The following is a 15,809-nucleotide window of genomic DNA, read 5'->3' as shown; positions in this document are numbered from 1 at the left end:
TGAAGAAGTGAAGAAATAACCAAGAATTATGAACCAAAGCTATACCCACAAAGTTTGTTAACAATTGTTAACGGAAAATGAAGCCTCCGAAACGACAAATATCGAAGTCCGGTTCTCAAAAATACAGGGCTGTTCACAATTAAATCTAATGTGGCAGTGTTTACTGAACATATGACCATACTTTCAGGATAAGAAATATTATCCATGAAGTAACTGAAGAAAACACAGGGTTTTACAAAAATGTTACTGTTTTTTATAGTTTTTCAAAATGGCAATATTAAGTACATTTAAGCCTGCTAAAACTGAACGCAGTAACTCCCAAAGATGACTATGCTACCCAAGGTAGCTGCTAACTAGATGACTTATGTGGCCAAAAATCATGGAATTCTGTGGCTTTATTAGAACACTACGGATCAAAATGTTAAAAATCCAAAGTTACACCCTTTACCGTGAAAATGACCATATTCATTGAATGACCTTTGAAAATTTGAGTACAAAAACTCTGCAACTTAAGGTCAAATTTTGCACTGTGAGTGTTTAATTGAGGTTATTGAACTATGCCACTGGAATGAGGCCATTGTGGTCCATAGAGAATAGTCACTCTGTTGCACTGTGATGTCAAGTTTGACTTTCACAAAATAGTAAATGATGATTATGATCAATATTATGATTAATCATTATTACTTCTGTTTTCTTTCTTGTTCTAGTGAGCTGTGCGGCGCAATCAACAGTCAAGCCTGGCGTCGATAACACAGGAATCACAACGGAATGGGTAACAACATTAATATTAGAAACTAACACAACAGTTATACCAGGACCTATCGCAACTACTAACAGTTCCACCAATCCAGAACAAACATCTAAAACAGATGGCAGTCCAAATAATGGAAACATCAGTGCCACTACCACATCATCACCAGCTGCGACAACCAGTGGCTCCGTAGTGACAACTGCAGGTGCAACTACTTCAGCAGTGCCTTCATCTACAAAATCTACAAACTGCACGGACACTGGTAGTAACTGTACGACGACACCCGTACCTGGTAGTGGTACAGAAGTTACGCCAACACAACCTGCTTCAGTAAGTGCTACAGCAACACCTGTGGCAGAAAACAAAACTGATAACACATCCGCGACAACGTCTGCGCCAGGTGGTACAACTGGTGCAGCTGGTAAACCTAGCACGCAGAAACCAGAACCAACTACATTACCCAAGGTTACAACAGCAGCAAAAACAGAAGCTCCACAAAAAACGACTACTAAAGCCCCAACTGAAGAACCTACAACTAAAGCGCCACCAAAACCATTGACGACAGGTGCTAAACACTTGACGACAGATGAACATGAGAAAGTAGTACCGAAGAAGAGCAGCCAGGGACACAAGACTGCGGTGGTTGTGACTGTTATTGTATTTGCTATTGCATTGGTAGCATTAATCGGAGTCGGATATGTTTATAGAAAGTAAGTTGGGCATGTTTTTATCAAATTCTCCTTTCCTTTTCTTCCTTTGTTTTTCCTTTCTCCTCAACTCCTTATGTCTTTCCTCTTGTCTTTCTTTCCATCCTCCTGTTGACCTCTTTTCATTGTAATCTTTCATTTCTTCTGCCATTGTTCACATCAAATTCAGAAACTTATAACAATTGGTTCCCTTGTAGAGGGATACCCTCCCATTGTTTTTTACATTATTATTTTTTTTTTGATGAATCCAAGTGTATGAAAATATTGGATCCAAACATAATAATGATAAAATTGGATGCTTTACACCCAATATTTATTGGTTTTGCTATGAGTTTTAATTGATCCAGTTTTATATCAAAGTCTCACTTGCTTTTCGCAAGCCCCTTGCATGAAGCAATTTTACCTTTCACAAATGTGCATATCCCAAGTGTACTAACTATTTGACTTGGTTATAGATATCTTCCTCAAGTTGAATCAACCATGGCCTTTGTTCTACGCTTTGTAGTTTTTTGTTCCACCTGAAGATGTTTATTGATTTATCTTTTTATTATTATTTAGGCATAAACTGAGAAACAATTATGGCAGACTTAACGAGGAAACGGACGACAGCGGTTGGTCAGCATTTTCCAAGAATCCCATCTATCGTGGGGACAGGGTAAGTAGTGTATCAAGTTGACAAACTTCATAGACCCTTTCAGCCGCTGATCGGAAATTTTCAGAAATTAGTTCAGGAAGATGTTATACTCAATCAGACAATTTCTGGCGATTTGAAGATATATTCGACCACAGAATAACTTTAAATTTGTCACTGGTTAATATTTTGACCAATGGCATATTTTGAGACTAGGACAAGAAATTTGCTTGACATGAGGGGCATTTGATGCACCCAAATATATATATATATGTGTACTAGAAGATTGTCACTAACACTTTACACTCAATGGCATAGCCAGGGGAAGCCGGGGGGGCAAATTGCGCCCACAGAAATTTTCAGTGATGAAAATGGGGATGGCAAGAGTAAAGTGTCATTAAAATGACTAAAAATTGGTCGAAAAATTGACAAATGGGGAAGAAAATTTGGCTTTGCCCCCTCGCACTAAAAAGCTGGCTACGCTGCTGAATACGCTGTAGTAATTCACAATGCAGTGAAAATAAAACATTGACCAACATTAATTGCTACTTCTGAAGGCTTTGTATAAAGTAATTTTCGAATTTGGAGAGAAAAATCCAATATATTTGCAAATTACCCTCTTCAGCCCTTTGTAACATTGTGCTTGCAGAATGTGATGAGAAAATGGGAAAGTCCCTAGCTATGTAATTGCAATAATATTATAGCTATATGTCAGGGTAAACATAGGTTAACATTCTATGTGGGATACAGGCTAACATACTATGTAGGATGTTAAAGTTCGAGATCTCCAATGTATGTGGCATGATCCTATTCAATTAGGAATTGTAAAATTGAGATTTAGGTAGGGAGCGGGAGCAAAAACAATAAAATACATAAGAAAGTCAGCATTAGGGATTTAAGGATTTCACCAAAAGTCTGCTTGGTTATACTCTTGATGATGAAAATAATACAAATTCTATTTTACATTACGGATGGTTATGTATATAGAATTTGATGACATATAGTGGAAAGTCGCTGTAATGGCAAGGCAATAATATTGTTTTAAAAAATATCAGGGTGTTTACATTAGCATACCACTATATGTACCATATTCTCTTGAATAATCAATCACTCAATCAAATCTTGATTTCATTCAAATCAGAAAAACAACAGCAACAACTTATACAATAAAAACACATTAGAATGAGGAGAAACAAACACCCCCTTAACATAGATATGGGTCTATAAAGTTGCATAATTTATCAAATAAAAACACACACATGCCGCATATGTACACCCCCACATACATACACACACCCCCATCCATACATAAAGAACTAAGCAGAAAAATTCAATGGGTAAAGAACATGTAGAACATAAGTGTCCGACAAATTAAGATTTCATAACATAAATGCTGTCATATAAAGGCTGCCATCTAAATAAATGCTCCCCTCCATATTTTTATAGAGTAAAATTGACAGAAATTCAGAAATTTGCCATGCCATATATGATGTAGGTCAGACTTAAAAGTAAACTTAAAAGTAATTTGCTATAACTACATTTTTTGTATAGAACTTCAAGAGGAAGTAAACCCGAAGTCACCCATATTTCACTGATGTTTAAGCTTACATAAACACCATTTGTTCATCTAAAATTCACTGTGAATCCCCCTTTAGAAAATGCCATAGCTCCCGGGGGCTTAGAATACATGATGTAGATTGCTTTAGGACAAGATATCCAGCTTCTTAAAATTAACATAAGATTTTGCCAAATAACAAAGAATTGGACCAAATCTGTGTTAACTTTGCATTAATGCAAGCTAGGCTTGTCACACTCAATTTACCACATGCACACCCTGATTAACAAAGAGTAGGGATTGATTGCGAGGAGAGTGTCAGTTTATTTGCACATAGGAAACGCGACTAAAATCTACAAACATGTTTATGCTTCCAAATGCTCTAGTAAAAACACATTAGCTTGTATTGTAGAAAATAATGGATATGACTTTTAGTGATCGAAGGTGTGTATTTTACATGGTAGATACATTAAATTTCACACGTGTGATTCTTGCAGAAAGAGAAGTTAATTCAACATTTACAATTCATATGCTGAAGTAAATAATGGTGTACTGGGGGTTTGCCTTTTAAGTGTGTTTTCCCAGTGATTGTATAGTCGGTACTGTTCCAAATAATGCGCAAACACTGTATTTGACAGAAATAGAAATTGGAAATGCATAAACAAGCCTAATTGAATGTGTGGATTTGACACAAATTCTTTTACCGTTTACATATATATATATATTAAACTGATTTCACATGTGCGATTCTTAAAGGGAGAGAGACGTTATTTCAACATTTAAAAAAAACCCAAAGACTCTGCTATCTTCCATGCCAAGTTGTCTTTTTTCATATTTTTGCCTTAAATGTGTATTTTGTTTCTTTCATGATAATTGATATTTCCTTGTTTCTTGTATAATATCGGCCGTTTGGCTGTGTTGTTGTACATGTTAATAAAATCATATCATATCATATCATAAAGTAAAAATTTCATTTGAATGAACACAGCTGTACGTGAATGGACCGCGATCGTATTCCAAAATACAATGCAAACGCCAACCTTGCATACAAATGAAAATACTAAACCAATCACAAATAAGCATTGTGAGTTGGATTCACTGCTGGGTTACTTGCATGCGAGAGTTCATCACACAGTGAACAAAGACAATCATTACAATATTAGTAGCTGTTTTCATTCAAATCAAATTTCTACTGTAGGAAATTTTTTGATCAGCAATTGGTGTTCCACCTTATAAACTTGTGTATTTTCACATTGGTTGTTTAGTCAGTACCTAACAATGTACCATATTCATTCCAATAAGCGCACAGGGCGCTATACAAAGTCATTTTGGGTGGGCGCTTATTTTTACCTGGTTTACCTTTAGATTTACCTACATTATAATAGGGTCCTGAGACGTTCTAGTAGCTTTTCTGATGCAGTATAAAATGCATTGCAAGTTTACACAGGACTTCAAATCCTCAAGCTATTTCACTGTATCAACGTCTATCAGTCACTTCAACATTAATGGTACCCTTTAGCAAATTGAAAATACCCTGGGTGGGCACTTATTGGGTTATGGACGCTTATTGGAACGAATACGGTACACTCAATTTGACAGCTAAAGTGGAAATGCATGAACAACCCTACTTTTAAATGAATGACCATCCATCTTAATACTTGACACTCACTGACTTCATCTACATTATTTTTTTATTTGCAGGACCATCAGCCACTGTGAGCCTCTCTTTCTTCTTTCTCTTTGACTTTCTTCGTCTACATTATTTATATTTGCAGGACTATCAACCACTATGAGGTTCTCTCAGCATGTAAATTGACTTTGCTGTAAATGGAAATGACAGATACATGACTAGGATTTCAAGGAGCAGTGGACATGCATACCTGAGACCCGGGCCTGATACAGCCCTGGAGAACCTTCTTAATGCAGGACATATAAGTCTGTGGTTTTTTGTTTGAGATAGATGCCTACAAAAAAGGCTAAAAACTGTTGAAGGTATATGTACTAAGATGAAATTTATTGGTATAAAGGTATCAGATGAGCCGGCGACAATTTTGTGATTTTCACTGATTTAATCCGGCGTTGTCGCCTGCCGTCCGGCGGTGCAATTGATTCCTTGTTTTTAAACATGACAATGGAATTACTGAGATAAAGTAGTTTCATGGTTTTGTTTCGTATTAAGTATTATATTTTTGCTGTTTCCTTTAAAGACATTAAGATGACATAATTCTGTATTCAAGGTCCTGAAGGGTAAGAAAACATTGGAATATAGAAATTTTTTTCACAAGAAATTGGTGTTATGTACTATATTCTAATTCACTTTTTGCCTTCTTTGTCATTTTTTTGCTAAGTATTTGTGATGAAGCTTTTTACTAGTCTATGGCATCTACATTTGGATCGAGTAAGCCTGATTACTAAAAACAGATTTTCAAATGTAATCAAATACATTCCGAGTTATTTAACGTTTTGTATTCCATGGTAAAAATGTATTGGACATAAGTAATTAGGCTTTTGATTTTTTTTTTTTTTTCTTACACAATAATGTATTCCAAAAGACGTAAACTAAAGATTAAACAATTTGTAATATTGTGGGCTGACTAACACACTATAACATTTATCTTGTGCATGTGTACCGAATTGATAAGTACACAAATGGAACTGAATTTAATATTCAATTATTCATGTATATTTGCACATGCGAGGGTTATTATTAAATTTTATTAAGTCTATTAACTTAATTATATACATTAAAATGGACTTTCTCCCTGTCCAGTAGTTGTAAGTTACCTTTAAGAATGTTCTATGCAACCTATTCTTGTATGATGTTCTTTACGTCCATAGATTTTTTTCTGGGAAATCAATTACATTTTTTTTTGGTAAGAGTCAAAAGTCACGAACAAGGAATTATTGGTAGTACATTGTAGGTATATATACTGTAAAAGTGTATTATTTTGCACTCTTTAATTTTCATACTTTTTTTGCACTAAGGTTGCTCAGAATTTATATACGTGAATATGTTATGTGCAGGTCAAGGTAGAAAAAAAAATTCTCAGTGCGAGTGTGTCAAATTTGGCACTCTTTAATTTTCATGCTTTTTTTGCACTCTCCTAATTATAGATGGCACAGAATTTATAACATGTGAACATGTTTCTTCAATGTGTGATCGAGTCATGTACAAATGTAGAAAACTTATTATTAGCAGCAAAACTGTCAAAAAAATCTCAGTGTGAAAAAATAATTAAGGAAAAATATCACTTTTACAGAACATAGTATGTATATATTCATGCTCACACTAGCTTGTTGGTGCTTTTTGTGCTGTACACTAAAACCAGTCCGGTCCTAGCCTATATTATATGTCATATTTTCATTTGTTCCAACATAATTTGTTTTAATCAGATTAGGTCATTGATATTCATTCATACAAAGGTGGCTTATGATTTTGTCTTGGGAAAGTGTGCAATTTGTGAAATTCTACACATTTTTTTGAAAGACTTTTGTCCTTGATGACATTCTAACAAGATTTTTAAAAACACTAAATTCTGTTACAAATAAAAATAATGACTACTTCATTTACAAGTAACATTAATCTTTTGCAAGGACATGCAAAGTTTATCTTCTTAAATCTATAAGATATTATGTTCAAACTTGTTTTTAATGGGAGAATTTCAAGTTTTGCAGGTATGTTTGAAATTCTGTTTGCCCGACAGCAAATGCCCACCACTGACATGACTTGTGGATGGGTGGGTGTTAGACTGTTAGTACTGTACTCTCTATAAGGGTACATTATGAGGATGAGGAAGGACATGGAAAGATGAGAAAGTATTGTAGTGTTAAAGGGACAAAAAAAAAACACACCTTATTTTACTGGCTTGACCAACCCAGAATTTGCATTTGGAAGATTTAAAAAAATTTCCTGAAATCATACAAAATCAGCCGTTTTTTGACGAAAATTTATTGATTTTGACTGAAAAATATTTCAAAATATGTTTGCAGAAAACTTTTTTCACAATTTTTCAAACTTTTGGTGACATTTTAGGGTCATTTTATATTTCCAGAAAAAAAAATCAAAAAGCAAATCATGAATAACCGACCTTAGTTTAAAAGTCCGTCCACCCATAAAACAGGGTTTTTTTTCTTCGCCTAACCCAGATTTGTAGAAAATATAAATGCTAAATTTGTTTGGCCTAAACAAGCACAAAATGCATTAACATTTTTCTTTGCAACAGCTTGTGATGCTTTATTAATATTACCGGTAATAATCACAATAACCACAACCCTAGCACAGTAATAGCATATCAATTTTCAAGCATTGGTGCAAACCCTTGTAAGATTTTATGGAATAAAATAGATTTTATGGAATAAAATCAAGCCCTTGGGATCCAAGAGTTTTATGAACTAAGGCAAAAAAAAAAAATTTTCCAGTAACAGACTGAAAAAAAAATGTGATTATCAAACAAAGGTAGGGAAAAATTGCTTTATCAAAAATAAAAATTATATGAATTTCAATTTTCAGTCGAAAACTAATTGCTTGATATATGCATATTTCAAAGAAAATCATATGTTAGGAGAGTGGAGTGTAATATATTTTATTGCATTTTTTTATTGCAATAAAATATAACTATATTATTTGAATTTTGACTATTACATGTCAGAATCAAGACAAACAAAACATGACCCCCTCCCCAGCCATTTTTGTATACTTTTTTCCTCCATACCCTTTTTGTGGGTAAAAGAGGTACTAGAAACCAGAATATTTATCATTTTTGGTGTATTCCAGTCCAGTAAACCAGAAACTAAAATTAATGTCTTTCTGAGATTGCAAATGTGTATGAGGGAGAGTGAGCTTGCATGTATAGACTGATTATACAATGCTATTTTCATACGTAAAAAAAGAAAGAAAGGGAACGACAGTGGTGTTAATGGTTTAACCCCATGAGAACTACCTGCCGATTGGCCAAAAAGAAGTTTTCATTATCAATTGGCCCAATCAGCAACATTGTTAGAATAATTTCACTACACAAAAAAATTGAGGTGAATTATTTTCAAAGCTCCATTCTGATTGGTGATTAAAGTGAAAATATCGTGAAATTGACCAATCAGAGGCAATGTTAGATCGGCAGGTAGTGCTCAGGGGGTTAAACTATGTATTATATGAAAGATGATGGAATTGAGATAGTCGAAAGACAACACTATTTTTGGTGACACTAAACCTTGTATTGTGTAATTAATTATTACTATTTTAATATGTCAAAGTGTATTTCAATGTTATTTATACATGTATATTCTAGAATTGAAAGTATTCAGAGAAGTTTTTTGTACCAGGCACATGTAGATGTAGTCACGGTTTGCGAAAGTGTAATGATATTGTTATTTTGAATCTCAGTGTAATACTAATAGGTAGCAATCATTAAGTTTTTAGAGGTGTCACCGTCGGACAAATTAACAACTGTCAAGAATTTGTTAGGACACAGTACCTAAATATGAGGCTGCCCATTGCCTACTGGTGGTTGTGAAAAGAGCCGTTCACTGAAGACTGCCCCTTGTGAACAAAGAAACCTCACCTATTTGCTAATGTAAAAGTTTTTGGTGGCTCTGAAAAGAGCCCTTCATTGAAGACTGCCCCTTGTCAACAGAGAAGATTTTTGTACCAGGTACAGATGTAGTCAGTATGTCAAGGTTTGGTAATGTGTAGAGGGCAGTCTTCAGTGAACGGCTCTTTTCAGAGCCACCAGTGGCGGCCTACATGTCTCATACTTAAGTACTTTATCCTGAAGAAGTCAGAGCTACTCCTGATGAAAGCTTGAGAACACTAAACTTGTCCGACAGCAAACCCGCTAAAAACATACTAATTGCCCTATCCCACAACTAATAGGTAGTCGTACTAGTCACATGCATATCTGCGCTCGCAAGTAAAAAGACAGTATCTTCCATGTTATAACATATGCAGATACTGCAGTTTTTACTAGGCAGCCAGATATTAAGTAGGATTAATAGTGTAGTTTATGAAGTAATAGTTTTATAAAGTATAAATATTGTAGAAAATATTAGCATGCTTGTATTTATGTTTAAATTGCTGCTATAGGAAGTTCATTATTTTGATGATGCACCCAATTTGGGCTATTCCAGTTGAAATCCATACCCCCATTGGAAAACATGACCTTAATCTCCCACACTGGGGGTGCAGATTTCAAATTGGATTGATTAACCTGAATGGGTGACTCCATTTGAAATCTACACCCTTGTGTGGGAGATTAAGGCCATGTCGTCTGTAGGGGGTGTATGGATTTCAACTGGAATAGCCCTTTGTTTCAACCTGCTACCCGGGGCCTGCTTACACATCTTTACAAGAAAATATTGCCTTCAATGGCGGTAGCAAAAATGTTGGGTATGGCAATATTCTCATCATTTATTTATTATACATCAGTATGTGCATCCTGTAGAAGTAGGGAACCGGATGTGCTTTAGAAGTAGTATAATTTGTGACGTTGCCATGGTTACTCAAACCTCATGTGATGTTTCCTGGAAAAATGTGCATGAGGTTTACATGCATTAACAAGTCTGTTTTATCATCTGCAGGTTAGCACCTGATTAGAATGTAAATTTTACTGTAGCTCAGAAATATACTCATGGACAAAAATGTTACTTCTTGTCCCCTCTCAGGAGGAATTGGAAGCTGTTGTATCCTCTAGGTATAATCATAATCATACAACTCGAACTAAGAAACAATTATTCTGTCCTTGACCATCACTACATATTATCAATATTCAGCATCAACTTCAAGAGTGACATGCTAGAGACATAACCAAATGTACAGTTGTCCTTAAGTTGTACTGCGGTGAGCAGAGCAGATTGTTTTTTTACCATGAGTATAATGGTTCCAGTAAAAAGGTCACGTCAAAGTTCAAGTGGGTAAATCAGAATTTTAATTGATGACTATATTTAATTGGAATGAACAAATTAGACAATGAACGTGTTGTCGGGTCGCACACTCTTGACCGATAAAAACCTTGTTATATATATATATAGATATATATATATATATGTACTCAGTTTTCCAATCCTGTTGTACAGGGTCAGTTCATCATGTTTAATGCTGTGATATATAGGCTTTTACCTTGTATAATGAAGACATATTTATAGATGGAGTGTTATGTAAATAAGTATCTCACTAATCAAGTGGCCTTGCTCGTAACAAATCGGTTGATAAATTTGCAATGCAACTTATTTTTATCCCCCTGGCTTTGCTTGTTATGAGGTTATTGTTAAGGTACTCTTTGTTGTTAGTATCAATATTATTGTATTTGTGACGGGTGCCAACAGATGAATTTGTATTGATTTTGCGGTGAAATTCAACATCCGATTTGACCACTTTCCTCTGAACACAGGATGTGGTACATTTGGTGCGTACATATTATAAATTTAAACTTGCTGGCTTTGGGAATGCCACAAATATAGCCTGTGTTGTATTTGTTTACTACTGTGCATATGTCATGTTTTTGAACAGCACCCGCTATAGTTTATCTGTTACAAATACATAGTCTTGTATAAGCAAAGAGCATAGGATCAGGGGTTGTGGTTCACTAAACGTTAACATTGTAGCTTAAATAACCCGTCGTAAAGTTGCAATGACTCTTTACTCTTCATGACTTAACAATGTCATTGAATGTGTTCCCGTTACATTCACTATTATTATGTGTACCAATCACAAATATCCTTCAAAGATATGGAAGTTAAGATACATCATAACTTACGATTGATTTTAGAATTCACTTACGACGTGTTGGTAGTGTTAGCATAACACATCCCTAATCCTTGCTATTTAAAGCCAATCAGGGGGATATATGCAAGTTTTACTTCCTGTAGTTTCATGTATTGTGAGAGGTGCAATAACATATATCATCGTTAAACTGTAGCATAGGGTGTGCATCCCAGATAGTATTGCTAATTCCATTACTAGTATTCATAGAATTATAGCTCATTGAAAATATGAACTAATGATCTCTACTTTTGATGTGTTTTCAATCATACATTTCTTATTTAAGAGGGTGACAAAATTTCATGTGTTTTTTTGCAGTTGGTTTGATATGATCATGTGATATGAAATAGCTTTGCAAAGATTCTTATGATGTGACATGTTGTTGTCACAGGGAGAATATTTTGATAAACATGGTAGATTAACTTATAAAAAGGTGTGTTTTAGGAATGAAATCAAAACTCGACTGTTGGCTCTGGGCCGTTCTGTCTGGTTGAAGCCAGTTTCTATTCTTAACAATAGAACACTGTCCAACCCCGGTAACCGCTGGTCGAGTTTTGATTTTATCCCTTAGAGAGTATTGAGCTATTCCAGTTGAAATCCATACACCTACTGTCAAGACATTCTCTTAATCTTCCACATTGGAAGTGTGAATTTCAAATGGGGTTACCTGAATGGATGACTCCATTTGAAACCTGCACCCCTAGCCTGTGTGGGAGATTAAGGTCATGTCCTCCATAGGGGGTGTATGAATTTCAACTGGAATAGCGCATTGATTAATAGATGCAAGGTGTATATTATAGGTGTGAAGTGTTTCAAGAATGGTATTTAGAAAAGGTGTACTAAGTGCAGGTATTTTTTTATGAAGTATGTTGAAAAAGTTAATGCAAGAAATAGGTTTGCATTTTGCATAGAGTAAGTTGGTAGAAACTCCAGAGATTTGAATGTGTAAATAATCTGTATTAAAATGGAATGAACTGCCAGCTTGCATTTAATGTTGGTAAATCTTAGGGTGAAAAAAGAGGATTATAATTTGTTTGGCTTATAATTGGCAAAATTGTTTTTATCAATCAAATCCCAACTTACGTTCACATAAATTTACATAAGCATGCGCCAGTCACACATGCGACACACAACTAGCGTAAATGCTGCACCCAACTGAGTGCATGTGATTCTAAATCAATATACAATGTTATAATCTCATCATTTTCACCAATTATAAGCCGAACAAACTATAAAAGCATGACTCAATAATTTATTACGAGTAAATCTTGGCTCAGCTGATTTGAGTGGGAACCACAGGTCCTGTTACACCTATCTAGCCTTGTTTAAAAAAAAGGGTTACTACATGACACAGTTAATTTGGGAAAATCAAACAATTCCTGCCAAACTAATTTGTATGAAGCAAGATTAATTTTCACGCTGCAATGAAATTTAAACTCCAGTAACGTGAGATGTTGGGCAAGTGAGGTGTTTAGGAACAACTCCTTTGAGCTGCTTGTATTCAGCTCTTGAGTATTTGGGAACTACACATACATTTGTTTTACAAGGCTGTTTCCCTATTGTAACTTCAACCTATTGTAACTATTGTCCGACCAAGAGAATGTTATTTAGTATATATCATAATCATTTGTATCACATATGTAAATAAGTATATTGCACCTGAATTTGTACATGTAGGACAGGTAATTTTTTAAATTTTTTTTTTAGGTGCAAGTTTTATTAACTAGACTGTTGACAATGGAATTTGTTACATGTTGATTGAAGGGTAACTCTAGTTTTCAATGTGAAAGTGAGTGTATTCTATGGATGATGTAAATTTTGTAGTATTCATAAGGGTTAAAACACTTGAAATGTTTCCTACTTTAAAAAAGATAGCCCCTCCATTTTAGTATTCACTCCTTCTAATATATAAAACCATGCATGGAGCCAGGGGGAGCCAGTGGATAGAGAGTACAGTGTACTACAGTCCGTCTTTTCTCATGTTGGATTTTGCAGTGGCAGATTTGAGTCGCGTGTGCCAACCTATCCAGCGGGGTGTATACACATGCATAGATGGGCGTTTTGTCCGTACGCTGGTGGTGTAGCCGCATAAATCCAACATGCCGTTACTCTCAACTTGAGACGAGACAAACTTATAAAGTATTTTACAATTTTGATGTGAAACACTCCAACTTTGATATGTATAGGTTAATTAAAGTGTTTCTGACATGTTCTGACAATGCTGGTGTTTAACCTGCAGAATACTGGCATGGAAGAAATGCTAGTAATGAATAATTGGAAAATATTAAACATATTGTAAGACCTGCTTGCTATTCTGGACTTGCTTAACTTTAAATAAGTGTGTAATCGATGCCTATTGAGTAAGATTTTATGTAACAATTTTCAAAGCTCATTTAACAGCTAGACATCCGGGCAAGTTTTGACTATACTACAACTTGCCCAATAGGCTATTCCAGTTTGAAATCATACCCCTATTGATACATGACCTTAATCTTCCACACAGGGAGTGTGAATTTCAAATGGGGTTGCCTGACTGGGTGACTGCATTTGAAATCTACACCCCCTATGTGGGAGATTAAGGTCATGTCTTCCATAGGGGGTGTATGGATTTCTACTGGCATAGCCCATTGCACAAGTACAGCTCACAAGTAGTGAAGAGGTGGTCAGTCAGTATCTCCTACATGTACAAGATATACTAATGTTTTTTGGTTATGTCAGTAATATTGTTTTATATCAATTGAAGCTGTTCCGTTAACAAAGCAACAATGTAATATATGAGACACTATGTTTTCAATACTTCCACAATGGTGGCCGTATTCAATCTTGATGTGATTGAATCATATGAGTGAGAAAACATAATCTGCATCAATCTGTATTTAGTAGCAAGTGGCAATTTTTGATTGCAGATGGGTTGGATTTTGGTTCCTCTCTATGCTCTAGGGTCCCCTTGGACAGTCAAGGGGTTATTGCATACCCTTTCACTATATTGGCAGTCGTAATATCTGTTTATTTTTTTTGGTACAAATACCAAAAGAGAACAATTAAACAATCAACCGTTTAACACCCATTATATATCACACAAGTTATTTAACCTTAGTAGTTGAAGCCCCTCCATGTGGACATACATGTAGTGAATTTGAAAACTTTGATCAATGAGTGGATCACTTAAGACTGTGGAGTGAATTTATGTTAGTTAACCAAGGTTAATATATGTTATGAAAGATAAACAGAACATGTTATGAGTTATTATCCTATTTTGTTATATGTAAAATTTGACCAACCTTCTCATTTGTATAGATACAATGATAACTTTTGTTTCTTTGTTTTATTTCATATATTTATAAGTTAAGATTGTTGTTTTATTTCATATATTTATAAGTTACAATTGTTAAGTAGTCCCACAATGTAGCTTTTACTATTAAGTAGTATTTTGTCTGACACTATACATAATAGGGTGCTATATGTATAGGGTACCATTAAAGTAGTATTTTCCCTTTCTTTTTTTCAAAACGTGTGTAGTTTATGACTGACAAATAAGCCACATTTGAATTTTTGTCGTTCAAAAAAATGAAAATCGATTGGTATATTAAATATTTTCAGAAACAGCTTTATTTGGTTACAAACTTTGCTCGGTTTGATTAATATTACAAGTTACTTTTTTTTTATGTTTTCTGATAATTTAATACAAGGTGTTAAAAAGTTATTTCGGTCACATATTTTAAAATTGTTTTGAATTGTTTATTTTTGGTGCTACTCTTCATGAGCACCATATTAGTACATTCTGTTTTGTTTCTTACCTTATAAATTGTAAATTTAGTACATTCTGTTTTGTTTCTTACCTTATAAATTGTAAATTAACTTTTGCAATAGTAGAATTTGTAGCTTATTTAACTTGACTTGGGTATGATACATGGTGTCCCAAAATTATTAATACCATCACATTCCACGGCTTTTTAGATGTTAGTATTATAGATATAGAGAATGAGATTCAAGACGCCTAATACCACCCTGTATATTGGCGTCATCAGGTATGGGGGAATATATGGGTATCCAAGTCCTTGTCGACATCTTTCTGGAACAAACGAAAACAATTGTGTTTAAATCTTATAATAAATAGTATCTGTGTTACTCATACTCATTTAATTACAACTTTTTGGAGTAACCTTTATTTTTGTGCAGCGGTTTGAAAACGTCTTTGGTAAAGTTGAAATGGATCTTATGCAAAGCAAATATCATGTGATGGTCATGTAAAATGTTAGCGTCAAATGGTCACCCCTGATGGATACCAATAAATTTGGGACACCTTGTAATGTTTCAGAATAACATTGTAAAGGGCGGTTGTCATGTGATAACCAAAATGAATTGCAGAAAGTAGTCATAATTTTGGCTCTGTCATGCATGTGATGGGAACT

The 15,809-nt window shown here is 34.6% G+C and overlaps 1 protein-coding gene and 1 long non-coding RNA gene across 3 annotated transcripts in view; one reads left to right on the top strand and one right to left on the bottom strand.

Moving 5' to 3' along the window:
- The window catches only part of LOC140171590 (uncharacterized), a 54,980-nt gene extending 46,698 nt beyond the window's left edge, over nucleotides 1-8,282 (top strand). Inside the window, exons 3-5 of one of the 2 annotated variants that reach the window (XM_072194871.1) lie at nucleotides 708-1,461; nucleotides 2,017-2,113; nucleotides 5,420-8,282. In XM_072194871.1, coding sequence (XP_072050972.1) covers nucleotides 708-1,461; nucleotides 2,017-2,113; nucleotides 5,420-5,437 — 869 coding nt within the window. In that variant the 3' untranslated portion in view covers nucleotides 5,438-8,282. Of the gene's footprint in view, nucleotides 1-707; nucleotides 1,462-2,016; nucleotides 2,114-5,345 lie in introns of both variants that reach the window. The other variant, XM_072194870.1, reaches the window with a different exon arrangement.
- A 6,739-nt stretch (nucleotides 8,283-15,021) lies between these two features.
- Nucleotides 15,022-15,583, bottom strand: LOC140171591 (uncharacterized). The gene is made up of 2 exons (XR_011861620.1): nucleotides 15,237-15,583; nucleotides 15,022-15,194 (listed from the first exon to the last, which is right to left on the bottom strand). It is a non-coding gene; the product is annotated as an uncharacterized lncRNA (long non-coding RNA).
- Between the last annotated feature and the right edge of the window lie 226 nt (nucleotides 15,584-15,809).

Source organism: Amphiura filiformis, chromosome 15 (genome assembly GCF_039555335.1).
Source record: "Amphiura filiformis chromosome 15, Afil_fr2py, whole genome shotgun sequence".
NCBI lineage: Eukaryota > Metazoa > Echinodermata > Ophiuroidea > Amphilepidida > Amphiuridae > Amphiura > Amphiura filiformis.
This window is presented reverse-complemented; position numbering and strand designations above follow the sequence as displayed.